The sequence below is a fragment of the Trichoderma asperellum genome, chromosome 6 (genome assembly GCF_020647865.1).
Source record: "Trichoderma asperellum chromosome 6, complete sequence".
Lineage (NCBI taxonomy): Eukaryota > Fungi > Ascomycota > Sordariomycetes > Hypocreales > Hypocreaceae > Trichoderma > Trichoderma asperellum.
This window is the reverse complement of record NC_089420.1, coordinates 4068916-4094267: the sequence shown is the minus strand read 5'-3', so window position 1 is coordinate 4094267 and position 25352 is coordinate 4068916. Positions and strand designations below refer to the sequence as shown.

The window sequence follows — 25352 nt, the reverse complement described above, 5'->3', positions numbered from 1 at the left end:
TAATATATTTATTTTTTTTCTTTTTTTAATTAACTTATAAATAAAATTTAATTATAGTACTATTTCTTTTAGTTTTTTATTTTTATTATTTTTTTATTATTAATTATTAATTTTAATAACTTTTTAAATAAAGTTAATAAAACTAGTTTTTTATTAATTTATTTTATAAATTTTATTTTTAACTTTAGGTTTTAAACTATAATAATAAATTTCTTTTTTTAAATCTTTAGTTTAATTTACTTTAATAAATAGCTAAAGGAATATTAAAGTATACTAGTAATATAGCTTTTTTTATTTAAGATTTTTAAGTTTTTTTTTTAACTTTTTAGGTTTTATTAATAATTTTAAAAGACTTTTTTAATTTTTTTTTAAAATTATTATAATTAATAAAAATAGCTATAGTTTAAGTTTTTTATTTATTAAAAGTATTTTTTTAATAATTTTTTAAAATTACTTTAATTTAATCTCCTGCTGCTTTATTTATTTAAATTCTTATATATTAAATATATTTAAATAATTTAATAAATATAAAAAAATTTAAAAAATAATATTTAAAATATATTTAAAGATTATTAAAAAACTTATATAATTTAACTAGGTTTTTATTAAATTTATTAAAGTAAAAAAGCCTAAGGATTTCTTTAGGTTATTTTTTAATTACTTTAATAGATTATATTATAGATATAATTACAGCAGGTGCTATAGCTTATAGTATTACTAGTAAATTATAAAATATAGCAAGCTATTATTATAAAATATTAATAGTTTATATATTATTAATTTTTTATATTTTTAATTAATAAATTAATTATTTAAAAATAATTAAATAGTTTATAAAGTCTTATAGAATTAATAAAAGCGCCTGGTGTTATATTTACTTTTTTATACTAAATTAATCTATAGCTTTAATAAAGTCTTAAAAGTTATTTATTTTAATATTACCTATAAATCTAGTAACTATTTAAATAAAAGTTATTAATATATAATAAACTATATATTAAATAATTAATATAGGGTAAACTTTTAAAAGATAAACCTAAAATAAGTTCTTTAGGTTTATATTATTAAATAAGTTAAAAAACTTATAAATAATAATATTATAATAATAGTTAGTAGTAAAAATTAAAAGTATTTTTTAATTTATAAATATAAAATTATATTAATAACTAGCTATTTAAGTTATTTAAATAAATATTAAGAAATAAACTTATATATTTTATTAATTTAAACAAAATTAAAGGAATAACTGTTAATCCTTTTAGAGATTAATATACTACTTATTAATCTTGTATTAGATTAATAAACAAGTCCTCGATCTACTTCTAATTGGCTTATTGGATTATAGTTAATCCGGCTGTGCCTACCCGGTAGGCCTATTGTTGTAACTATAAGAGTCAGGTTATAACAATTAATCTAGATTTGCTTACCCTGTAGGCCTATTATTATAACTATAATAGTTAGGTTATAATAAAAATAAAAAAAAATATATATATTATTATTATTTTATAATATAAATTATTATTTAATATTTAAATTTTTTATTTTTTAATATAATAAATATAAATAAAAATATATATATATATAAATAAATAATTTAATTTTTAAAAATATTAAAAATTATAATTATTATATAATATATATTTAGAAACTTTATAACTATAATTAATTTAAATTAATTATATTATTTAATAAAAATAATTTAATTATTTTAAAATTTAAAAAATTATATATTATTTAATTTATTTATTATAAAAATAATTATATATATATATTATAATATTCTAATTCTTACACCTAGTATAAAGTAACTAATTCCTAAAAAATAAACTTTAATATTAGGTTTATATTAGTAAAGTATATATTTACTATAGAATATTTTTATATTTTACTTAAAATTAATAAAGTTTATAAGTGCTAGTTACTTAGTTAATACTTGAACATGGAGAAGATCTGATATTTACTTAAATATCTGTCTCGACAGCACAACATATAATACACTACAATCCTGACCTTTTCCCTAAGCCCGACGTCTTCATGCCAGAAAGATAGTTAGGGAACAATACACAGACATCTAAGACAAATTCGATTCCTTTCGGCAAGGGGCCACGTCCGTTGGCATGAATCTTTCTTATATGGAGGCATATGTCTTCCTAGGGAACCTTTTTCGCCGCTTCGACATGAGCTTGCATAATGCAGACCAATATCCGCTACGTTGGAAAGATTACATTGCTCTCCATTTGGAAGATGATGTCATGATTAGTATTAATAGCATTAGGTGAGCTGTTGCTAGTTGTCATAATACGATTTGGGGATTGTTATTTTAAACGAAGTGGAGCTCGGGTGGGTATCGGAAGTGATTTGTCTTATGGCCTACCTAGATAACAGTTCATACTTGTAGTCCTTATATGTTGAAATTGACAGCATATGTTAATTAATACGCGTGCTGAGTCTTGCTATCTTGTGTGGCTTCCTATTGGTTATAAAAATATCATTAGTATTGGTCCGTAGCCCAATATGCAATGGACGTATTTGCCGTTCCTTACAATCTAATTTGTTAGAGTACATACCTACATTAAGCTGCGATTTTGCCGCAATCTTATGTGTGATTGAATTGGCTTTTTTATTAACAAAATCTGCTGACTTGCCTTTTGAACGCGTAAAAACAAGATATTCGTTGCGGTTTATTTCGAATTTTCGTTCTCGCCGTTCATGCCTTTTCTAGTATGAGTAGTTTCTGTCGATGTAGGCTGAGTGGAAGTTGATAGTAAGGAAGCGCTGTTGGGCTCCCCTACCACTTAACCCACCAGTAGGTCCGGAGTCACCTGATATGGATCCCACTGCCCCTCCTTGCCTGTCATTTAAGTCCAAAGGTGCTTATAGTGCAGTAGAACACTGAACTGAGATGAATTAAACGGCACTTGAACACTGGTTAGTAAACTAAGTCGCAATCTACAAGCCTACAACTACACATAATGTTGCATTTACCGAACGAACTTTTCCCAGCTATTGCTGCGGAGCTGGAGTTTGAGAGAGATATCAACGCACTAGCTCGAACTAACTGGCGATTTTTTTCTTGCCTTAACCACCTTCTATATCTTCGGAATATCCAGTATTCTAATAACTCAGCACTTAAATGGTCTGCTATCTGTGGCCAAGAACGAACAGCTAAGAAAGCGCTTGACTACGGTGCGTTGTGGTATTGGCGAGGCGTTATTACTATCGGCAGAGAATGGACATGAGGGAGTAACAAGGATTCTGCTCTCTTTCTACGCGCCTGATGAAGATGAAGAAACAAAAAAAGGACAAAGCGCCCTGTTACTGGCTGTCGCTGGGGGGTTTGCATCTATTGTTAAGCTTTTGTTAGATTCGGGAAAGGTCGAGCCCGATTCGAAGGATAGTGATGGCCGAACACCGCTATCACAAGCTGCATCAAAGGGGCACGAGTCGATTGTGAAAATGTTACTATACACGGGAAAGGTTGACGTCGATTCGAAGGATAAATATAGCCGGACACCGCTATCATATGCCGTATCGATAGGATGTGATTCAGTTGTCGAGCTGCTACTAGATACGGGAAAGGTCGAAATTGATTCGAGAGATAACTATGGCAGAACACCGCTATCACAGGCTATCTCTAGGGGCTATACATCTATTGTCTGGCTGCTGTTGGAACAACAAAAGGCCAAAATCAATTCATAATTATAACTAAATATGCCGCTACCAAAATTTGTTTTTTATATATAAGATTTGTTTTTTTTTTAATAAAATAATTTATATACTTTATATATTAAAAATTAAATATATAAATAATAATAATATTAAATAATTAAAATATATATTATTTATTTATATTATTTTTATTTTTAATATCGTAACTAATTTGTATTGTCTTTTTTTTTTTTTTTAGTAACTAATTTACTAATAAAAAACTAATACTAATAAAAAACAAAAAATGAAAAAAAAAAAAAACAAAATTAGTTTTGTTACTAAGAAATTCGTTTTTAGTAACGAAATCAGTAACTAATTTACAAGCCTGCTATAACCTTAAAGCCTTTAAAGCTTCTTCGCTGGCCAATCCCTGCGATTGGCTGGGCGCCGACGCCGCCTCGTATTCTCGTACAACGCCTCTGAGCTCTGTGGACCAACGCTGGAGTCCGCTGTGAGTATGCTGGTAGGCTATAAATTGAGCGTTCCATGTTTTTCTACAGGAAAAGAATAAGCAATGACTGGCAGTCTAGGATTTGATGTTCTCTTTGCAACGATCGGTTAAAGCAAGAAGCTTCCGGAGACTATACTCTTTACTAATGGGAGCTGACAATGATTGTCCCTATAGGATGTCAATAGCGGGGTTTGACTTTTTTAAAGACATCTGAGCAGCGAAACTCTACGTCACTCGAGGGTTTGGCCAACAGGTTAAACTTCAGAATCTTATCTGCTTCAAAGTCTAAGGTGGAATGCAGGGACGCAATATTCCTATTCGGGCAAGAAAGCGGGCTTGGATATACAAAAACACACCTAGTGTACGGGACTATAGCTGGTATAATAAGTTATTATATAATACTTACGTTTATAACCGCTAGGTGATACTCTGGTATTATTGTGGAACTTGTGCTCAGGCAACAGATATTGTTCACATATAAAACAACGGTCCTCAAATGGTTGTCAATGAAAGTTTCTTGCATTTTTAAGCCCTTGCACGAAATCCGTACCCTAAACATCTTCTATTCAAAATCTTACACAAGATGGCTACCACAAAATATAAGCGTCTTGACAGAGATGACTGCATCTTCCTCTTTGTAGACCACCAGGTGTGTTAACCCTGACCTAAAGCTTTCTCGTCGGACGGAATTGATATAGTTTTGAAGGCCGGCCTTATTCAGCTCGTTCGAGACTTCAACCCCGATGAATTCCGCAACAATGTCCTTGCTCTGGCCAAGGTAGCTAAGTATTTTGGAGCTCCATCTATTTTGACTACGTCTTTTGAAACTGGACCCAACGGTCCTATTGTAAAAGAACTACCTGAAACTTTGCCTGAGGCTCCGGTGATTCGGCGGCCTGGTCAAATTAATGCAATGGACAACGAGGAATTTGCCGACCTAGTGAAGAAGTCTGGCAAGAAACAAGTTATAGTTAGGTATGCTTTCCCGGAAGTTACTTACTCTGAATCTCTCGTTTACATGAATGATGTAGTGGCGTTTTGACAGAAATTTGTGTTTCTTTTCCAGCACTGTCTTTAATCGAGCAGGGATATGAAGTTTTTGTAGTTACGGATGCCTCGGGAACGTTCGCTGAGCACACTCGTGAGGCTGCACATAAACGTATGGCGCAGCAAGGAGTTCAGCTGCTCAACTGGGTAGCTGTAGCAGCTGAGCTACATAGAGATTGGCGCCGAGATATCGAAGGATTCGGATCCATCTGGGGCGATCATGTTCCAGGTTACTGGTGTCTTATGCAAAGTTACAATACTGCAAAACAAGGACAGTAATTTTCAGATAGTAAAGGAAAGTACAAAAATTGCAATTTTTATTAATGTATATTCATTTTAGTTTATATTTGCATCAGTCGTCGAGTGCCTTTTGATTTTCTATATCAATGGCTGTATGGCTGGTTTCTTATACAAAAAAAAAAAAAGATTACCTTTTAGTAATAGAGATTCTCTATAATGTTCGCTTTCTATATGAGCAAGCGACTTGATACTCATGGTCTTCTCTCCACTCCGAGGTCTCTGAACCGTGAAAGTGTGTCCACTGTGTCTCAGTGAAGTTAAGGAAACGGTGCAATGATACGGATGCTGGAACCCCACTGACGTATCACAATTCTCAGCCCTTTGCTGCCATCAAATGGAGCTGGCGTGACGTAATCTTCAAACATAGAAATATCTTGCTCATTTGTTTCGTACAACTCCCACGTCAGTCCGAGCTGCCGTCGGCTTTGACTGGTCGTACACGTCATACTGACGGAAGATGCCTGCGACAAAACATCTGCATCTCCTGATACGCCAGACGCATGCCAAGAGACCCCTCCGCATACCTTTAGAGAACGAATCAGATACCTCGACAATTTAGGGTCTTCGATAAAACGGTCAGGTAGAAACCCATTTGGAGGCGATATATAGTAGGATATCATTTAACGATGAGTGCCGCCATCCCTACTCCCGTGCCAGCCGGGATAACGAAGGATCGTCCACTTTCTACATCTCTGTAGACCAAGTCCTCGTCCGGCGCAGCTCGATCTTGGCGATGTGTGGCGCTTGGATAGAGATGAAGAGCCTCGTCAATAACGGCATTAAGATAAGGGATCTTTTCAAACTTTGACGCTGCTGGCAGCTGCTGCGGATTAGGTATTATGGCCCCTAGTTTCTTTTTAGGCGGGTTAGAGAGTTGCGGTTAATCAGCATGTGGCCCATTATAGCAGCCAACTTTGAGGGCCATCGTGCCAGTTCCAGCAGATAGAATTACCATGGCTTCGTCTGTAATGCGTTTTGTTTCCTTTTCCTTCTCGCGAAGACTATTGCTTCGAATTATCTCATGAAAGATAGTCCGCCCTTCAGGCATTTCTTCGAATTGCGAAAGATTTCGGTTGTGCCATCGAGGTCTTACGCATCCGTCGGTACCCTCCAAAGACTGATTGAAAGCCAATGAGAGCACCAAGTACCTGTATGAACAGTTCAAATACACCTATCCGCGGGACAAGGATAGTCAAAAGTGCCGGTGGTATCTTCTTTAATATATTTGCTAGCCGAGGCATATGAGTGCCCAAGTGGGTTACTCTGTGAGGCTCGAACACGTTGAAAAAGGGGCGTTGCAATCTTCCATTTCTAGACAGCTCTGGCCTCCTCCAAATACGTATTTCTAGATGATAACTTTAGCTGCGCCGCGGAATACGACGTTCATATGCACTGGTCTTCCCTTCCCTAGCCCACTCTTTCAGCCTCTCAAATAGCGTCCCGAGTGTATCGTTGATAGGCGGCTCGAGACGCCGAGCACTCTGTCGGGAAAAATATCGTTTCAGGACAGCCCGCCGACGTCTGTGGAATTCATTGTCCGCTGTACCAGATATTGAACCAGGAGTCAGTAGGAGCTTCACCAGTGTGTGAAAATTTTCGCGGTGCCGTTGGGAGGATTCCGGGTATATATCGTCGATGAAAGCAGGGTCATCAATATGTACTGCATCTTGTCGAGTGTGCACTATGGGAAATTTGCGGTGCGTCTCTTCGACCACCTAGACGTACTGCCTACCCCTCAAAAGTTGTGATATGCACCATACCAAAGAGTAAGGGCTGCCGGTGAGCTTGTAGCCCGGAATCGTTACCAACGGCCTGAAATATAGCCGATAGACAGCTAGCATTGCCAGATAAAATGCCAGGAGCAAAAAGACAACCTACAGGTTCAACATTTTCTCAGGCTGAAAGCCTCGTTGAGTTGCTCTAGAAATGAGTAGGAGGTGCACAACCACTTGCAAGGTTCGCTTTGTATGTTGATTGGCTGATGAAGATGTAAATGTTGGATCAGCATATGTAGCCTTTTCACACATAGGTATCTACTACAGCGCTGGCGCATTACCCAACCTGACCGACTACGCATAAGCTGGTCGATTGGCAGTTACCTGAGTGTTATAGCCGACGCTTCCTTTGCTGTCACCCCCTAAGGTGTTTACGGATGGTCTCCACATTAGAGCTGTCTTGTCTCTCAGTGTCTTACACGTCTGCTTCAACGCGGCCGATGGGTTCTCGCGATATACTCTTTATTTCATTTTATTGGAGACGTGAATGTGTTCGTCGGCGTGCGATACTCCATGGACATACGGTTAGTCACTGTCCTGATCGCCGTGGAAATCGGTGCCAGCCTCTCCCTCGTAGGTCCACCGCTATGAGGTATTGTTCACGTTAACTTTTGGTCGTTTGACTTCCATATCGCCTTTGGTGATACAGCTGGAGCAGAGTAGCCTCCAAGTATCGCGCCCCAAGCTTTCTGGAGCTTGGTCGCCCCGGCAGAAAGTAGCTCCGCCAAAAGTATCGGGGTTGGTGAGAAAGCCTCTCACCTCTTCTCTTACAATAAAGGTCTCCTCGTTCCAGAAACTGAGAAAGACAATAAGGCTAATAAAATTAATGGCAAGGGTCTCTTCTTAGACAGAGACAAAGATAGAAAAGTCATCGACACCTGGCTCGTACGCAGCGGCGTGTTCCAGTCCACTATCAAGTGCCAATTAGCAGTGCAGTCGATCACGGTCAACGCTAAGACGGCCCCCGAGCCTCAAGGCGCCACCATCAGTGATATCTACGCCAAGCCAATGCGTCTCAGCAAACCGATAGATTCGACGGTCCTGATACTCTAGCAGCATATGGAAGTCGACACTCGCATGCAAAAATGTCACTCAAGGCCCCTGGGGACGGTGTACGTGAACCGGATACCCTTTCTAATTGTCTCGCTGAGGAATTTTCATCACAGATCAAACAGACAAAGAACCGTCAGACTCTAAGTCCTCCGGACCAGTCAGCGACTTCTACAACCTGCTAAATAGCGAAAGCAGCACGTCCCGCCTATTTATGGGCGCCGTCGTCGAGGCGCCGATTCCGCAAGTCTCATTAGACAACATGACCGAGTACCTTGTCGACAAGACCATGATGAGTAGCATCTGTGACAATGTAACGGAGTCGAAATTCCTGAAAAATTTGGAAGACTACAAATTTTGCTACGCCAACGCGGACATTAGGCGCAGAAAATGGGGCAGCCTTTTGGGAGACCTGGAGGGCTTCACCTAATCCTAGATCAGGTGAATACGTTAAAGTGTATTTCTAAGACTACGGAATCTATTAAAGCGAAGCCTAGTAACTCATTGGCAACAATACCGTCTTGTCTTGATCTGCTCCATTACTGGGCAAGATCTGGCGTAGAGAAGGGTGGCAAAAGAACGATAAAGCCGTGCTACCATCTATCGAGTGGTGTTTATCATTAAATTTATGAGGGGAAGAGAAAATTAAATAGAACGGGATGGCTGTATCGGAGCACCAAGAACTTCAATTTACACGATAATATATTGTGCACCTGTAAGTTGATACCGGTTTACTGAAGGCCGTTGTTTGCCGCTTTAGAACTCTTCGTTTGTTAATGCTCTCTACGTATCCGCTGCACAATGCGGCCTTAGAAATGGGACCATTAGTACAAGCCGCCCTTTGCCCATGATCGATAAAATACTCTGTGCCTACCTACTACCGAGGTTCTAGTCTTTGTCTTGGGGCTTTCCGAAGGGGGTTCTCGGGCAAAGATATTCATAATTCCTCTTCTCTTGTCCCCACGCAAGTACTACAAGTCTGTGAAACCTTTATCTCGCCCGTTACCTGCGCTCGGAATTGCCCTACAGCCAACCAGAAGAATAGTGGACTCATGTTTAACGTAGGCGGTCGGGCCGATGATCCCGATGATCCGTAGTCACTAAGGCTTAGCAATTTTAGATTTTGTTTTACCTAGAGCCTTGAAGAGCCTAAAGGTGTTATTTACTTCAAGCAATGAATTATTAATAATTTGTGGTGGTCTTCCTCGGAATATGGTTGAGAGCGAGTCGCATTAAACTGCCCGTGATCGACAAACTCGTTTGCTAGCATCGATACCGTCAATGAGGATTGCGTACTCTTTCTCCAAAAAAATATAAAGGACTCCGCTCAGCGGCCAGTTACAAAGTACAACATCTTCTAGCCCACTACTCCTTTCGAACCGTTAACTCTCCCTTACTTCTCCATCCCCTGTTTTCGCAAAGATGGGCTATCTTGTGCAAGGATCTCACCAACCGTCCTTGAGCATTTCTGGCGACTTGTTGATTGAACACATCTCTATTAGGGATGAGTTCGGAGCCTCAATAGTTGTTCATATAGGTGGCAAGAATGTAGCCGACATCTGGGGCGGTCATTCCAATGAGAGTGGGTCCCATTGTTGGGTGAAAGAGACTTTCGTAAACGTTTTCACCATCACCAAGACTATTACTGGCCTTGCAGCACTCATACTCATTGATAGGGGCATTATAAGCCCAAACGAAAAAATTGCCACCTATTGGCCAGAGTTTTCTGTGTATGGGAAGCAAGACGTGAGGATTAGGGACATCATCTCCCATACGGCTGGTGTTCCAAGATGGGAGAAGCCAGTCACGTTAGCTGATATTTGCGACTTTGATCAGGCAGTTACTCTGCTAGAGGCCCAGGCGCCTTGGTGGACTTCGGGAACTGCATCTGACTACCATCCTTTCACCCGTGGGTTTTTGATAGGCCAAGTCATCCGCAAAGTCACAGGAAAGAAACTCAAAGATTTCATTGCAGAGGATATGGCTGGTCTTCTGGGTGCTGATTTTTTAGCTCGGGATTAGAGATTTTGGCCTGCAATTTGTTAATGACCTTATTCCGTTGACCTATAACTCAAATGATGATTGTCCTTCCTAGCTACATCCCACCCCCAAATGATAATTCTCCTCCCGGTTTAAACTCCATATCTGCGCGAGTTAACAAGTATCGAAATTTCATACGCGAAATGGTTAACAGCACCATGTAGCGAAATGCCGAAATAGGGGCCGCAAATGGACATGGCATTGTAGGTTTTATTGCAAATATACTCTCTATAGTTTCTCTAAAGGGGTAATGTCGTGTCGGTGAGCAACTTCTTATTAAATAGATTGTTCTTGTCGGAGCCGATCCAATGTTGGCGGGGGTTGATGGCAGCAAATGTAGTTTTTTACATGTAGGTATAATAATACATATATATTTATGTCTAGCCCTAAATTGGCGCTATATCGAGTAATTCTTAGGTGTACAGGGTTTTTGTTACAACCTGGCTCTTCGTAACAGATTAAATCCCTGATAAACAACTAGTTCCGTTACCATAATAGATAATATAGCTATCCACTGTTCTATGCGTAGCTTGAGTGCAGTTGTACTGCCAATTTACAATCCTCTACCTCCTAACAGCCTCTTTCGCAACTCGTCCTTAGCCCTCGCGCACATCTCTTCTATGTTTACATTAGCAATAATCCCATTCCTTTCCTTGATTTCAGCCTCAATCTTAGTAAAGTCATTTCCGATCCCTTCTGCACGCAATTCGTAACAGTCCCCAATCCACCGACTGCTGTCTACCAACCACTGCGCCCTTGATCGTCTCTCTGCATCAAATGTAGCAAAGACGGCCTCCAATTCATGCCGTGACTTAACTTGCTCATCTGCGAGCAGCTCCGCTAACATCGCACTATCCTCAATGCAAAAACCGGCCCCTGCGCCATGGTGAGGAGAAGTAGCGTGAGCAGCATCACCTGAGATGCAGATGCGGCCTTTATAAAGGGTTGGAACAGGGTAGCCGAGGTCAAATATCGCCCACTGCCTCTTTTTAGTGATAAGATGTAGATTAATGACGAGTTACTTACTACATCAAGTTTTGGGCCAATTAACTTCAATAACTTGATAATTGCTGGTCCATAATCTTCGAATTCGTGCAAAAGCTCGTCCCTTTGGCCTGGTCTGGTTAATCTCTGGGCATCGGGCCAGTCCTCCATGGTGGTTCTGAAAGCAACCAAATTAAGGGTCTTTCCGTGGTTCACTGGGAAGGTTAGGACGTGTTTGTCATAGCCCATCTAGCAGCATTAGCTCAATCCGTAATTGCAAAGGGAAGCAGAGCACTCACATACATGCAAGCATTCTGAGCTCGCTCTTCACCAACAGCGGCACACGCATCCTCCATCGGAATGAGCCCCCTGAACGCATATTTGTGTGTATAAACAGGCCGAGCAGATGGATGATCAGGGCCAACTATGGTCTGACGCACCCGAGACTTGATCCCATCACAGCCAATGATCGCGTCAGCCTCCGCTACAGTGCCGTCGTCGAAATGCATCACGAGTCTACCGTTGCGATCTTCGCTGATATTTTGAAGTCGTTTACCAAACCTCGCAAGTTGGTTAGGGATGAGTTTGACTGCCTCGTCCAAAAAATGGGCACGATGTACGCCATTCTGACCGAGATTACTCGAAATCGTGAACGCCGTATCAAGAACACCGTTGGACATTACATCGCTGTATGCATCCACATAATCGAACCAGACTTTCTCCTTGGACGGCCACATGTTTCTAGTGCATACTGTTTCAAATGCTTCGTAAATGCCCTGGTGGCATACTTTCATTGCCTGGACAGCATTGGGGCTGAATGAGACACCCGCTCCAATCTCTCCAAATGAGCGCGCCTGCTCATAGAGAGTGACGGGGATAGACCGAGAGTTAAGAGCAATCGCCAATGTTAGCCCCGCAATTCCACCGCCAACGATTGCTACGTCGAAGTCCTTTACTGGCGACATATGGAAGGTGGGTGTGAAGGGAATGGGCTGGTAGATAGTTGTTGGGCGCAACGAAGACAGACGGAGATATGAGCAAGATCTGATGTGAAAGTATGGGTTCTTGCAATCTCTTCTAGATAGAACATCTACATGTAGATGCCCTTGCTCGAGATCAGTCGATTTATAGCTCGAAACCAACCCTAGCAGCCTTTTCGTGTAGTTACATGGTGGGGCCATGTCGACAAGACACATGAAAGACTGTCTACATCGCAATTCATAGCGTGCCGTATGGTTCGGGAGTCCCGAAAATCGGGATCCGAAGCACACGACACTGTGCGATTCCGACATCACGGTAATCAGCACCTTTTCTATCCGTCGCAAATACCGGTCCTCGGAAAGCGTCCCGATGCCGAACCCTGCGTCCAACTTCACTCCACTTCTGACACTAGCGATACCGAACCCTGCTTCCGATTTAACTCCACCTCCCACACCTACTAGACGAGGACCGCAATCGTGCGGGCAGGGCAGTGCGGAGTACAGGCATATTGTAGGCTGAAGCGAGGGGTAAGGGAACAGGTTATCAAAGTCCAGCCAACCTTGGTTATAACAATGCACTTTACCCTCAGACAATTTTTGAAACTTAAAAAAAGTAAATGGAATAATTATATCTTTATAGTGGCAATGAGGTAAAATTTTATCATAAAATTTTTAACACCAATGGCGGAGACTAAAAGTACTTAACTCTCCACAGCTCATGTATAGAGTAGATCGGACAATCATCAGGGATATATCCAAGGACAGATCAATATCGGTATTTTCAACCATCTGTCCTTACCTTTCAAAGACTTTTATAAACTTCCGGTAAATCCTTTCCGGTGGCACGGAAAGATCTCAGCATAGCGTGTACTTCCGAAACCTGCTCATACATTCCAAAACTGAACATAGGCCAATGAAATCTCAACAGCCGCTATAGCCTCTCCAAGGCGCATTCAACCCATATCTAGGGCACCTAAGTTGATGAGGTGCTGACCGAACCAAGCATCATACAGACTATAAGTTCCATATGGATTGAACTGGCTGAAGTCGAGCTGGTTGGTAGATTCCAAAGATATTTGTGGTTTCATTTGCTCATTATTGACATGCGTATCTGCGATGGAGCTATGGACTTCAGTCTCTTTAGAGGTAATTAGCATGGAAAATAAACGGGAACACTATAGAGGTTTTAGCTGACCTTGGGGCTCTGCTTCATGGGTTTGACATCGCAGGGCTTCCAAAACTTGTATCGCACGTGAAGCAGTATGGATGCTCCCCTTGTAATAGTTTAATATTGATAAAGAGCGATTCCACGACATTTCAAAAGTTGTCGTAGACTCAACTCCAACATCTGGAAGTCTCAATGAGGCGAGTAGAATACTAGCAGCGGCAAATGTAACTGTCAGAAATTAGTCTCGTGATACATGTCGACTTTAATAATAGTTAGCCATACAATAAACTGAATGCCAACCGAAGCTTTTGTAAGCGGTATCAAGATGATCAAAAATTGCCTCAATTAGGCGATGCGCTGTGTTAATGCAAAGATCGCAATAACGGCTTATGATATGATCATCTAGTAATGATAAATTTTCCTCTATCGATGTTACTGAGGCATGTTTCGGGGCTCGCTTTATCGCTACGAGCAGCAAGGGTCGTAAAGATAACAGTTTAGTATACAGGAATCTATAAAGTTAGCGCTACATTCAACAAAACAGTCTAGACTTACAAATCTTACCGGCAATAAAGGACTTGTTGCTGAAGATTCGTACAGCTATTTCTCTCCGACATATTCACTGGGGAGCTTTTTGCTGTCTTAAGGTAGTTAGGTAATGAAGTAATAAAGTCGTCTAAGCGGCGGTTGAAGTTTAGCACTTCTGACACCATACTATGCAAGCGAGATTCGCAGATAGGCTCTGAAGAAGCGTCGACCGCATAAAACGATGATAATATATCCTTCAGAATTTCGAAGAGCCTGCAAGAATACACAAATAGACCCATTCGCGAATTCACTCCTTTCGGTTGGATACCTTCGCCATCTGTGCATAGATATTCATCATCGATTAAGGAAGGCATTGGAGTACCATAAGATCCATTAACCATAGTTGGACGGCCGAAAGTCATAGCTAGCAGTCTTCTCATAATTAGCAGGAAAGAATATTTACTCGACGAAGGGAGATAAGGTTAAAGAGAATAGAAACACACTTATCCAGAACAACACAGGTATGCCAGATTCTCCGTCTCATCTCTCGGCTAAGCTGGTTTTCCGATTTCGATTCCGGGTATTCTAGATGTAGTCCCAGACTTTGTGCAAGGCGAATAGCTAGTCCTATTGAGTTCCAGCAGTGACTTGCATAGCTGGTTGATTGGAGATATACTCCGCTCAAAAGGAGCCACTGTACCACAGACACCGAGGTTGAACCCAAAATATCATAGAGCAATACTTGTCGAGACATTTTATAAAATTCATTTGCGACTGAAGCTCTGTGACTTGGATGAGCTAGGTCACTAAATTGGCACCCCAGAGCAAAGACAAGATTCATATTGCACATGAATACTATATCTTCCTTGCCCGACCGTGAATTGTCGCAGGGGAGCCATAGTCGGTTATATCGTGAAGTAAACGAGCCTTTGTGCAGTAGCGGAAAGAGTGGATGAATAAACTCGAAATAACAACGTAGAAAATCGTCTGCATTGCTTCGAAGAGGGAGAATAGCAAGATTATCTCTATTTCCTGGAGATATATCAAGCGGAGCAAGCAAAGCAGGTGATTCCATCCGAGCGCATTCGTGGGCGGTCTGGCCAGCGTGATGTTTATTCTGCTCCGTAGTACTATCCGACGGATCTTTTTGAGTAAATTCTCGTACGAAGGCGATAGTAGAAGACTCGCCATAAACACAATTGCCGTTATCATCGGAAATAACAGTGGCCAAAGCATCGACTGGCTGATGGGCACGATTATGAGGAGAATCTTTGTGGCCAGCAATGCCGCTCGCGTTTCTTGATGGCGAAGAATCGTCATCTACCAGGGTTATATCTGGGCCAAAGCGAGGAGACTGCAAACTTCGAACATCCACTGGCCTGGTTTCACCTGATGATACTCATCTTAGTCATCAAAAGCAGGGAAGCCGCATAGCCCACTTTTAAAAGGTTGCAAAAGTGAATAGAAAAGGCCTGTCTGTACTCACACGACACGCTCGACCGCTCGCCGTTCTCGCCTTGCTCCAATCTGTGTAATCGGCTTTCCAGATCTGCATACCTAGACATACAATCAGTAACATAGCAGGGATACACGCGTTTCAATTACCTTTGTGAATGTGAAGCAGGTTGCACACGCTCATAGATGCAGGTCATGGCTACCCCTCGTCTCTCGCAGGCAGCGCAGATGGGATATTGCCCGTCACACTTGGTCTTCCGGCCCCGGCAATTACTACATGCTTGCTGCGTCTTCCGTCGTTTGGCCCTGGGCAACGAAGGTGGTGACAAGTCTCTAATAGGGGCTGTTTCAGTGTTCGAGGATATTTGGTCTGCCATAATTTAAATCGGGCCCTAATACTGATGCACGATAATTGAATAAAATAGCTGACCTGAAACAGGATATATATCTGTCAAACCAGCTATGGTAGCCAGTAGTTCCGAAATTGTACTAATAACGACCCCGCAAGACCGCCTTCACCGCCTTCCGTATGCGGCACTACTTCAAAATTGGCTTCTATTTTCCAGCAAGATATTCATGTATAATATTTAGTATTTATCATAGTATATGAATATTAATTGAACCTATAGAGGGTAATTATAATTATTTAATACCATGAGAGTATTAATAGATATATATTATTCTCTATATCTAGCCACATATCCTCACGCACTAACTTCGTACCTTCTGTATAGGCAATGCAAGCGTTGTAGAGGGGGATAAGGTTGTACCGCATAGCAGCTAACCGCTAGGTAAGTCTTAGGGGAATAACACTAACTATACACGCATGTAGCGGTCAGAAACCAGCACCAGGGACGATTTTAGCGGCATCGAGATTGTATCGTATTCAGTCTGGCCAGTAAAGCGGGAAAGGGAAATCAATTTCTCATAATTATCTCTCCGCTTAATATTCTCGGAAAACTGACTCGGTCGCTTTGCTAAATTATCATTTGCAGGTAGGCCACCCTGAATCCATATTATCCTGTTCTATGCTGTTTCACGAAGCATCATAGCAGGCTATTCAATAATTATAAGTATGTTGACCTTGCATTTATGTTTATATTTTTATTCAGAAACTATATTCTTAGCTGCTAAGTCATATGCTAAAATGGATAAGAATCTTATTACTGCTCTATTATTGGAAGCTGGCGATAAAAGCATCAAATACGTGGATCGGTATCCACGATGGCTCACTCGAACTGATATGAACTTCTTTGACACTGGAAGGACAGAAGCTTGAAAATTTATGTAATGTTTCCTCAGACGACAAGGTCATAGATACACCATTCATGCGAGACATGTCTGTAAAGGGAGGAGCAACCAAATTCGGGTGAAGAGGCTCTTTGTTGTCATAAGCCTATACAAACTCAGCCTTGCCAATAGTCCCACGGAAACCTTGCTTAGCGTACCGCTCTTAAGATCACAGAGTATGAAAAAGGGGTGGGATTATTTGATCTATCCGACACACCCTCGTTCTCCCAAGAATGAAGCCGCTGCTGCAGCTCGGATCATTTTGCATAGCGAGCTTGTGTTGTTTTATTTTTCATAACGTAAAGAGAATCTCGTTCTCTTCTTATATTCTCTGTATATCTCAATTTGCTAGACCAGGGTTACGCTTTTATTCTAGTTTCGTTCCTTACTCCGAGGGAGGCTACAAAGCGTCGTCTATGCATATAACCTTCTGTTTTGCTTCTCAATAAGCCCCCACTGAGCTTCTGTTATTATTATACTGGGAACACTGAAGTATTACTCAAATATACCTTTGCGCTAAGTAGTGCCTTTTCAGGGCATTCCCACAGTTGAGCACCAATTGCATGGACTTAGCCTAACCCCGTGATTTGTTGTTGACTATCGGGTTTAAGCTCAAACTCGATGTTAGTGGCGTCCAGACACAATCTTAAATTAATGTCACGCATATATATTGCATGATTGGTGCTAAAAAAGAACTGATTGTAAACCACGCTCGAGACGGTCAAAGTCAATTAGCACCGCTATCTTTTTTTTTTTTTTTTTTATTCTTTGCACACCATCCACATTCAACGCTGATAAAAATGTCGGACTCCTTCAAATATGATGTTAAGGATTCAGCCCGCTCTATACAGGTATCAGTGAGCACTGAACCAGCGACCAAAGGCCTGTATCAATATTTGGGCAGGTCCGGCCTCAAGGTATCAAGAGTCATTCTGTACGCTATGCTATTTGGTCGTGTCATTTTATGTGCTAACGTCCACAGTGGTGCAATGAGCTTTGGGGCGCCTGAATGGCAAGGTTGGGTTCTTGACGAAGAAGAGTCACTTCCTCTTCTGGAATATGCATTCAAATCCGGAATTCGAACTTGGGACACTGCCGACCTCTATTCTCACGGTCGATCCGAACAGATTATTGGTAAAGCCATTAAGAAGTTCAATATTCCACGAGAAAAGCTCGTCATTCTCACCAAAATCTTTTTTGGTGTCACTCCCGACACTCCATCTAATCAGCCAGGCTCGACTATAATCAATGATGGCGAGCTCCTCAATCAAACAGGTTTGAGTCGCAAGCATATTCTCGATGCTGTCGATCAGTCCATTGCACGACTTGGAACCTACATCGATGTATTACAGATCCATCGTCTAGATCGTTCAATACCATTTGAGGAGAGTATGCGAGCTCTAAATGATGTAGTGGTATCTGGAAAAGTAAGATATCTTGGAGCGTCCAGTATGGCAGCATGGGAATTCCAACAGCTCCAAAATATTGCCGACCGACATGGCTGGCATAAATTCATCTCGATGCAAAACTACCACAATTTGATCTACAGGGAAGAAGAACACGAAATGATTCCGTACTGCAATAATACTGGTGTCGGCCTAATACCCTGGTCGCCTGTTGCTCGTGGTGCCTTGGCCCGTCCATGGGGCACTCGAAATACTCTTCGGGAGCAGAAAGACCATGGTCTCCAACTGTTAGTTCGGGGAAGAAATGATCAGGTCGATGAAGAAATTGTCAATCGGGTTGAGGAGGTTGCCAAGAAAAATGGAAAAACCATGGCTCAAGTTGCAATTGCATGGTCCCTGAGCAAGAACATGTGTCCCATCGTCGGCCTTAACAAGAGGGAGAGGATCGATGAGGCTGTTGAAGCGACCAAGCTTCAGCTGAGCCATGAGGACATCGATTACCTCGAAGAGCCATATTTGCCCAAGGCACGACTTGTGCTGTGAAGGCCACATCCTCTCGGCTATATTTACCCTGATAGAAGAGCAATTACGCATGAACTCAAGAACCAAATTAAAGAGTCATATAGGTAGAGCAGTAGTCAATTGAAGGGATTTCCTGAGCAGAGTGTTTTCACAAATAAGTTTATGGCCGCGATATATTTGGGTGAGCAAAAGTTCTTATTTAATCTAATAATTTTGTTAGGTACTTCAAATAGTATATGAGTCAATCTCGACTGTAGTATAACTTTAGTAGCTCCGCCGCAATTATATTTTAATCTAATTAATATATAGTTAATATAGTTAACTTAAAGCGGGTACATAAACGGAATGGTAAATATTATTTCTAACATCGAATATTGAGTATCAAAACTAAATGTACTCTACAAGAACATTTTTCAGTTCATTACCCGTAAGTTGCCTTAAGCCTGGATTCCTATTGTATAGAGGTAGAAGAAACCTACCCATCGCTTACCGATGACTCAAAAGGTATAATTTACCTTGCCTTTAATTTTGCTTGGAACCTAAAAAGATGTCAATAACTCTTCAATATCGTTCTTTGGCCATATGAAGTTGTAGAACACTGTGATTTGTGGCAAAACATGGAGCTTGAGTAGCACAAGGAGGTAGGAGCGGCTTGTTTCGTCTCGAATAAAAAGTTCCAGACGTCACTACCAATCTCCTTAAACGCTTCGTCAGAAAGTAGAAACAATGTCTGTGCCTGAGTATGGGGAATGAGATTTCCATTGACGAGCGTGCGGATGTCCTCTGGGGAAAAGGAAACATCTCGTCTACTCTTCAAGACGCAGTCAAGATCAGGAGGTGATGGACATGGCCATTGAATGAAATAAGCTATTCCATTTCACGCCATCACGATAGGTACTATTGGTAACCGGATTAGAGCGATTGATCTACCAGCTAGAGCAATCAAATGTGGATTGAAGAACGGATTTCCTATTGGATGCCCCTGTTCTCAATAGTCTAGGCAGATGAGAGCAGTCTTTGAGAATTGCTGTGCTGAAGTAATGAGGGGAATATGCATTGCCACCAAAGCTTCATCTCACTGTTCCATATCGTTCTCATTCCAGCCGGCGTTTGCTGATGCAAAAACAGGTGTGTTGGCCATTTGTTGTACCGTGCAACAGCTTGAGCTGTCGATCATATTTCTTGACCTGCTCCAAAAGGCTTCTTGCTACAGGTTCCACCCTAGTAGCTTGAGGGTAGTATAATCGCCTCTAGAGTTGTCCATTAGGGCTTCGGGAGCCTCCAAATCCAACCGGCCGTACAAAAGCTGTAGCTCGTCGAGCTCCAGCGGCAAGAGTGGTCATTGTCTTGGCTCTTGTTCCGGTTGGGGGGCGCCATTTACGCATAAGCTTGGTTAAATAGTCAGATTCAATGACCGGCGCTGCTAGCACTAATATTATGTATTTGATCCATCTCATCCCATATTATCCGTGTGAAAAGGTCACTGAGCCGCTTGGAGGTAGGCTATAATGGTTTGTTAGATTTGGCTACATCAGGACTGCCATTCTTGCATATTGACCACCGTCAAGATTCTCCCACTGTTTCTTTTGGGCTTGTTATAAGTAACGTTTACAGTACTGTTAGATTCAAATAAATTCAAAACCAAGGGAAAAAGTCCAGCTAAGCTGTGTACAAGCTGAACAGGTTTGCATATACATGTCACACAGCCATATACAGGGAATGAGCTGCTAAGTAGGTCTAGCTTATTGTAATTTTATTAATTTTTTTCCCTCTTGTTATATATAGACTAAATTTATACCACAACAAGCCTTGCGTAAAGCTAGTATTCACGCCAGTTCTATTTAGATTATGCAGCGAGGCCGCCGTCAACCATCAAGATTTGGCCAGTGATATAAGATGCCTTTGATGAGGCCAGGAATGCAACTGCCTCAGCAATTTCAGCAGCCTCGCCCCAGCGCTTAAGCGGCGTCACTTCGGTGGCGCCCTCTAGCAGCGCCCGTGTCGGCGTTTCCATCATTGGCAGCACCATACCGGCGTTAATAACGCCAGGTCCCACCGCATTTGCACGAATACCGTAAGCGGCCTCCTCAACGGCAAGCTGGCGCACCATCATTGTAACCGCCGACTTGGGCGTGGCCGAGAGCGCATCGCACGGCACGGTGCGACTCACTGCGCTGGTGATCAGTGCCACAAACGAGCCGCCCTTACCCTCACGGAGTATTGGCACTCCAGCCTGCACAATATTATAAAAGCCATATACATCGGTTTCAATAACGCCGCGGAAGGACTCCTCCTTAAATTCCGCTAGTGGGCCTGTATCAAACACAAGGCCGCCAGCAGACACTATTGTATGAACGCGCTTATATGTGTCCACGGCATGCTTAAAGACAGCCTCGACAGCCTTGCGATCAGTAATATCACAGGCTATTGCGCTTGCCTTACGGCCAAGCTTGCGCACCTCCTCCACCAGGGACTCAGCTTCAGCGGAGCGAGACCGGTAGGTAACAACGATATTGGAACCGCGCTCTGCTATTAGGCCAGCGCTTGCGCGGCCAAGGCCGCCCGAGCCGCCAAAGACCACAGCGCAGCCTTCGGAAAATTCAGGTTTGGTGATGCCAAAAGCCATTGTAATTTTCCTGGTTGATTTCTCGGCGAGCGGCGTGGTGGACGGCTATGTAGATTGAGAGATTGTTGATTGGTGTAGGTCGTGCCTTGAGGGATGAAGAAAACAGTGTAGACGTACGCAGCATCCGATAACTCGAGCCCTATAGAAACATCCAGGACCAGAAGGTTCTTATACCTGCTACATAAGAAGTGTTGGAGCAGATCTAAACCAGTCCCCCCCGAGGCGCATAAAAGAATACCCCTGTTAAAAGGAGGGAATACTCCAGCACCCTGTTATAGTATGTTATAGTATAAGTTCCCAGACAAGGCACTAGCCATACCATGTAATTCTTTTTCCAACTGAAAATAATTGTATTATGATCTACCAAATTCTTGAAGAGTGTGGAGAAAAAAGAAACTTTTTTTGCACAAAAGAATATTAAGAATATTATTTCTTAAAAACGGTCTATTTTTATTAACATTAAAGCTATAAAGTATTATACCAAAATCTAGCACTTACTTTATTTAGAGTTCCTTTTTTTTTTAAAAAAAAAAAAAAAAATTAGTATAACTGTTCTCCTCTATCCCATATATACAATCAATCTAAGTTAGGCACTACACTACACTGACCTCCCACAGCTGCCCTCACTATTGTTGAGACCACACTCTGCCCGTCACCTAGCTGTAGAGAGTCGCTGCCCCAGCCACTCCTACCGCAGACGCTGCCCGCATGAAGCCGGACCCAAGTACGGAGTACTACAACAAATACTAGCTGCTCTTGGCACTCAGTCCATGTTTACAAAGTGTTATCTTATATCAGATCATGCGTGGGTCGAAGAATGGATAGTGTATGGGTATATTATAGCGGAACTCGCTGGACAGACCAACGGTTTTCAAACCCCGACCAATAAGCTTACACTAGAGCCTGGATATATTCTCAGATCCTCAGGGGCTAATAATTACTATGCCAACAGTTTTGTTAGAAAATGAAATAAAAAAAGGGTTACGGAGTCTTGGCTATGCATTCCCCCTTTTATTCTGTCTCACCGCTGTTTCCTTGTCTTGCAGCCAGGCAGATCGCTGCCTATCTGCTATTCGATCCTTGTTAGACCTATAGTGACAGGTCTACTCTGCGGACTTTCCTGGGCAGCTGGGATTAAACTATCCACCGGATAGGCCTCCTGTAGATATGTAGTAGTTCCAGTAGTGGGAACCAAGCAAGCGAGCTGGACTGCGACATTTGGAACCCCCAAGAGTAGCCCCATGTAGGTAATTGGGTTCAAGTGTCACACCCCAGATAACTCTATTCAAGTCTTTCCCTGTTTAGGTAACTGATGTCCAGTAAGCTTACTGGTTAATTTAAACTAGTACGTAACTAACAACCCCTTTTGACAACCTATATTAAGAAAAATTTCTCTTGTTATGAAAAGGGAAAAATAATATCATACCTAGTATTATAAGATATCATGGGAGTTTTTATTTTCCTCTAAGCAGGAATGGTTTCCTAGGGTCTATAGAGTAGGTATTCTGTACAATAACCTAAAATATACTGAAACTAGAAGCAGGGCCCCAACCACTTGTATACTACAGCAGGAAACATTTCCTTACATAGCTTTAAGGAGAAGCTGAACAGCCGATAAACATGAATTAAAAGCCTCTGCTGTATAAATCCTATAAACAAAAGTACAAAATACACTGAGTTAAATAACAGATATTAATCTCTATAAAACTTGACTAATGTAAACTACTATATTTTTGGTTTAGTATATACTACAAAATGTTGTAAACATTTTACTATAAGCAACAGAAAGACTACAAGGTAAGAAAAAAATAAATATATAATTTTAAATCAACTCAGAAAATATAACCAATATACTACTCTACCTTTTTTCTTAACTATATTTACTATTATAACTTTTTATAATTAGTTTTATTTCTTTAAACTTATTATATATATATAATTAAATTTATTAATTATTAAAGTATATAAAGGTTTTATAAATATATTTTATTTTATTCAAATCTAATACTACTAAAATAAATATTAAATTTTAATTATATTATTTAAAAGTAAAATATATATAATATTAGTTTTCTATTAATATTATAATAGAAAAGAATAATAGAAAAATATTTAAAAACAATAAGAATACTTTTAACTAAAAAAATATTTTATATATATTAAATACTTGATTTTATTATTTAACTTTGCTTATACTTAGGTATTCCTTTAATTAACAAACAAACAAACTACTATACTTATACTTACCTAACATAAATGTTTATGGAATACTTTATACTTTATACATATTGTTCGAGACATGAAAAGCCAAGTTCACCTACTAAACTATTTTCCGATTACCAACCAACGCCCGCAGACCTTCAGCAGAAAGTTCTAGACAGGCAATTTCCGTCATGGTGTATGTGTTCCCAATTGAGCGTACTAGCCAGAAGGCTATAATCGGGAGCGCAGTTATTTTCTCATTGCTACCGGTGATTGCTGTTGTTTTACGAATAGTGGCGCGGTCGAGACTCAAGCAGTTCTCTCTTGATCTGAGCGACTGGCTCATTATATTGGCATGTGTAAGTTTTTTATCCGCTAGAGTAGTTCTGTATCTCTATAGGAACTGTCTTCTAACCAAATACAATGCTTTAGATCGTAGCAGTCGCGTATCAAGCACTTGCAGTCGCCTGCGCTGTGGTGGGGGGGATGGGATACCACACGAGCGAAGTCCTTGCGATGGGAGGACAGGAGTCGTTCACCCTTCTCATGAAGCTTGTAACCGTGGTCGTGGTCTTCTGGTCGCTCAGTCTCGGGTTAACGAAAATGTCCATTCTCGCCTTGTACACCAAGATCTTCTCCATTAGGAGCTTTATCCTAATCAGTCAAGCCTGTGCGGTATTCGTCATTATCTGGGCCATGGTCCTGTTTATTGGTGCCTTTGTTATCTGTACGCCGGTTGAGTTTAACTGGGATAAATTCTCAACCGTGGGAACCTGTGGCAACATCCGGATGTTGTGGGCCGTAACCGGGGGGCTTAATATCTTCTCTGATCTGGTTATTATGCTCCTTCCCATGCCATATCTTTACGGCCTAACGCTACAGATGTACAAGAAGGTTGGATTAATGGTGACCTTTGGAATTGGGCTTGCGTAAGTGGTCGACTCCTACTTTCTGTTTTCGACTGCGCCAGCTAACACATGGAAATACAGAGTCTGCATTGTAAGCGCCGTCCGACTTGCCGAGATTGTAAAAATCGACATGAACGACTTCCCATTTTCCGGCGGTATCGCACTCGCGTTTAGTGCACTGGAACCCTGTCTGCTAGTAACCGCAGCATGTATCCCGCTTCTCCGCCCATTAGTATCTCGAAATAAATCGACAGCTGATGCCAGCAGCTACGCCAGAGGCAATACTATAAGCAATACCGGAGCTCACTCTGCTTCTCAGATGGGGGGTTCTCGGAACTCCCAGACGACGACAGCTCGACGAGGCAACTACACATGGGACGGTCTAAATTTGGTGGCGGGGCAATTGCTGCGGCAGATGGCAATTCCTTTGATTCCTCTTATAGAGCGGATAACCACTACACCAACGTGGAGTTGAAAGCCATTACGGTTACAAGAGACTGGAAGGTTGAAGAATCTGCTGCCTGAAGCACTTTAGACAACGTCTGGTTCACATAATCCAAAGTGTTGTTCAATAGTCAGGATAGCAGGCATATAGAGTGCCTGGTAGCACAATGTTGATTAGTATTAATGCAATTTATTATATAGAAATTTCTTTTCGTTTTAAAGTAGTTACTTTTAGTTTTATATATACGTCTAGGCTAAAAGCCTTAACGTTATTCTTTAACAAAACAATAAAAACAATATATATATATAATATATAAGGAATAATAGTACTAGTTCTATAGCGTGTTATATGTGTTTACATATTTGGAGACATGTGCCTGTTTACCTGCATGTTAACTTGTCCAAAGTATCCAAAGTGTAACTGAAATCATGTCTGGACTTGTCGCCAAGTTATTTGTCGAGCATAAA

The 25352-nt window shown here is 41.0% G+C and overlaps 9 protein-coding genes across 10 annotated transcripts; 6 read left to right on the top strand and 3 right to left on the bottom strand.

Annotated features, from left to right (window-relative positions):
- Positions 1–3456: 3456 nt before the first annotated feature.
- TrAFT101_010770 (uncharacterized protein) lies at positions 3457–3699 on the top strand (the record flags this gene model as incomplete). The annotated part of the gene is made up of 1 exon (XM_024901569.2): positions 3457–3699. The coding sequence occupies one exon, from the start codon at positions 3457–3459 to the stop codon at positions 3697–3699; it is 243 nt and encodes an 80-aa protein (XP_024754478.2).
- A 367-nt stretch (positions 3700–4066) lies between these two features.
- TrAFT101_010769 (uncharacterized protein) lies at positions 4067–5574 on the top strand. Its single transcript, XM_024902204.2, has 3 exons — positions 4067–4808; positions 4866–5134; positions 5191–5574. Exons 1-3 carry the CDS (start codon positions 4743–4745, stop codon positions 5483–5485), a joined length of 630 nt encoding a protein of 209 aa, XP_024754477.1. The 5' UTR covers positions 4067–4742; the 3' UTR covers positions 5486–5574.
- Positions 5575–8366: 2792 nt separating this feature from the next.
- Positions 8367–8761, top strand: TrAFT101_010768 (uncharacterized protein; the record flags this gene model as incomplete). The annotated part of the gene is made up of 2 exons (XM_066129061.1): positions 8367–8391; positions 8448–8761. 2 exons carry the CDS (start codon positions 8367–8369, stop codon positions 8759–8761), a joined length of 339 nt encoding a protein of 112 aa, XP_065985191.1.
- A 992-nt stretch (positions 8762–9753) lies between these two features.
- Positions 9754–10353, top strand: TrAFT101_010767 (uncharacterized protein; the record flags this gene model as incomplete). Its single annotated transcript, XM_024906458.2, has 1 exon — positions 9754–10353. The coding sequence occupies one exon, from the start codon at positions 9754–9756 to the stop codon at positions 10351–10353; it is 600 nt and encodes a 199-aa protein (XP_024754473.1).
- A 414-nt stretch (positions 10354–10767) lies between these two features.
- On the bottom strand, positions 10768–12412 carry TrAFT101_010766 (uncharacterized protein). The gene is made up of 3 exons (XM_024904743.2): positions 11655–12412; positions 11398–11604; positions 10768–11350 (listed from the first exon to the last, which is right to left on the bottom strand). Exons 1-3 carry the CDS (start codon positions 12318–12320, stop codon positions 10925–10927), a joined length of 1299 nt encoding a protein of 432 aa, XP_024754472.2. The 5' UTR covers positions 12321–12412; the 3' UTR covers positions 10768–10924.
- Positions 12413–12974: 562 nt separating this feature from the next.
- Positions 12975–16052, bottom strand: TrAFT101_010765 (uncharacterized protein). Of its 2 annotated transcripts, XM_024909187.2 has the most exons (7): positions 15637–16052; positions 15518–15588; positions 14535–15420; positions 14068–14463; positions 13786–14015; positions 13531–13731; positions 12975–13473 (listed from the first exon to the last, which is right to left on the bottom strand). In XM_024909187.2, the coding sequence occupies exons 1-7, from the start codon at positions 15861–15863 to the stop codon at positions 13289–13291; spliced, it is 2196 nt and encodes a 731-aa protein (XP_024754471.1). In that variant the 5' UTR covers positions 15864–16052; the 3' UTR covers positions 12975–13288. The 2 variants fall into 2 exon arrangements, with proteins under 2 accessions (XP_024754471.1, XP_065985190.1); XM_066129060.1 differs by having other exon boundaries at positions 14535–15588; positions 15637–15919.
- A 1524-nt stretch (positions 16053–17576) lies between these two features.
- TrAFT101_010764 (uncharacterized protein) lies at positions 17577–18725 on the top strand (the record flags this gene model as incomplete). Its single annotated transcript, XM_024901571.1, has 2 exons — positions 17577–17710; positions 17759–18725. 2 exons carry the CDS (start codon positions 17577–17579, stop codon positions 18723–18725), a joined length of 1101 nt encoding a protein of 366 aa, XP_024754470.1.
- A 1716-nt stretch (positions 18726–20441) lies between these two features.
- TrAFT101_010763 (uncharacterized protein) lies at positions 20442–21451 on the bottom strand. Its single transcript, XM_024909186.2, has one exon. The coding sequence runs from the start codon at positions 21328–21330 to the stop codon at positions 20551–20553; it is 780 nt and encodes a 259-aa protein (XP_024754469.1). The 5' UTR covers positions 21331–21451; the 3' UTR covers positions 20442–20550.
- Positions 21452–23687: 2236 nt separating this feature from the next.
- TrAFT101_010762 (uncharacterized protein) lies at positions 23688–25053 on the top strand. The gene is made up of 3 exons (XM_024902203.2): positions 23688–23891; positions 23965–24461; positions 24522–25053. Exons 1-3 carry the CDS (start codon positions 23724–23726, stop codon positions 24913–24915), a joined length of 1059 nt encoding a protein of 352 aa, XP_024754468.2. The 5' UTR covers positions 23688–23723; the 3' UTR covers positions 24916–25053.
- Positions 25054–25352: the final 299 nt, after the last annotated feature.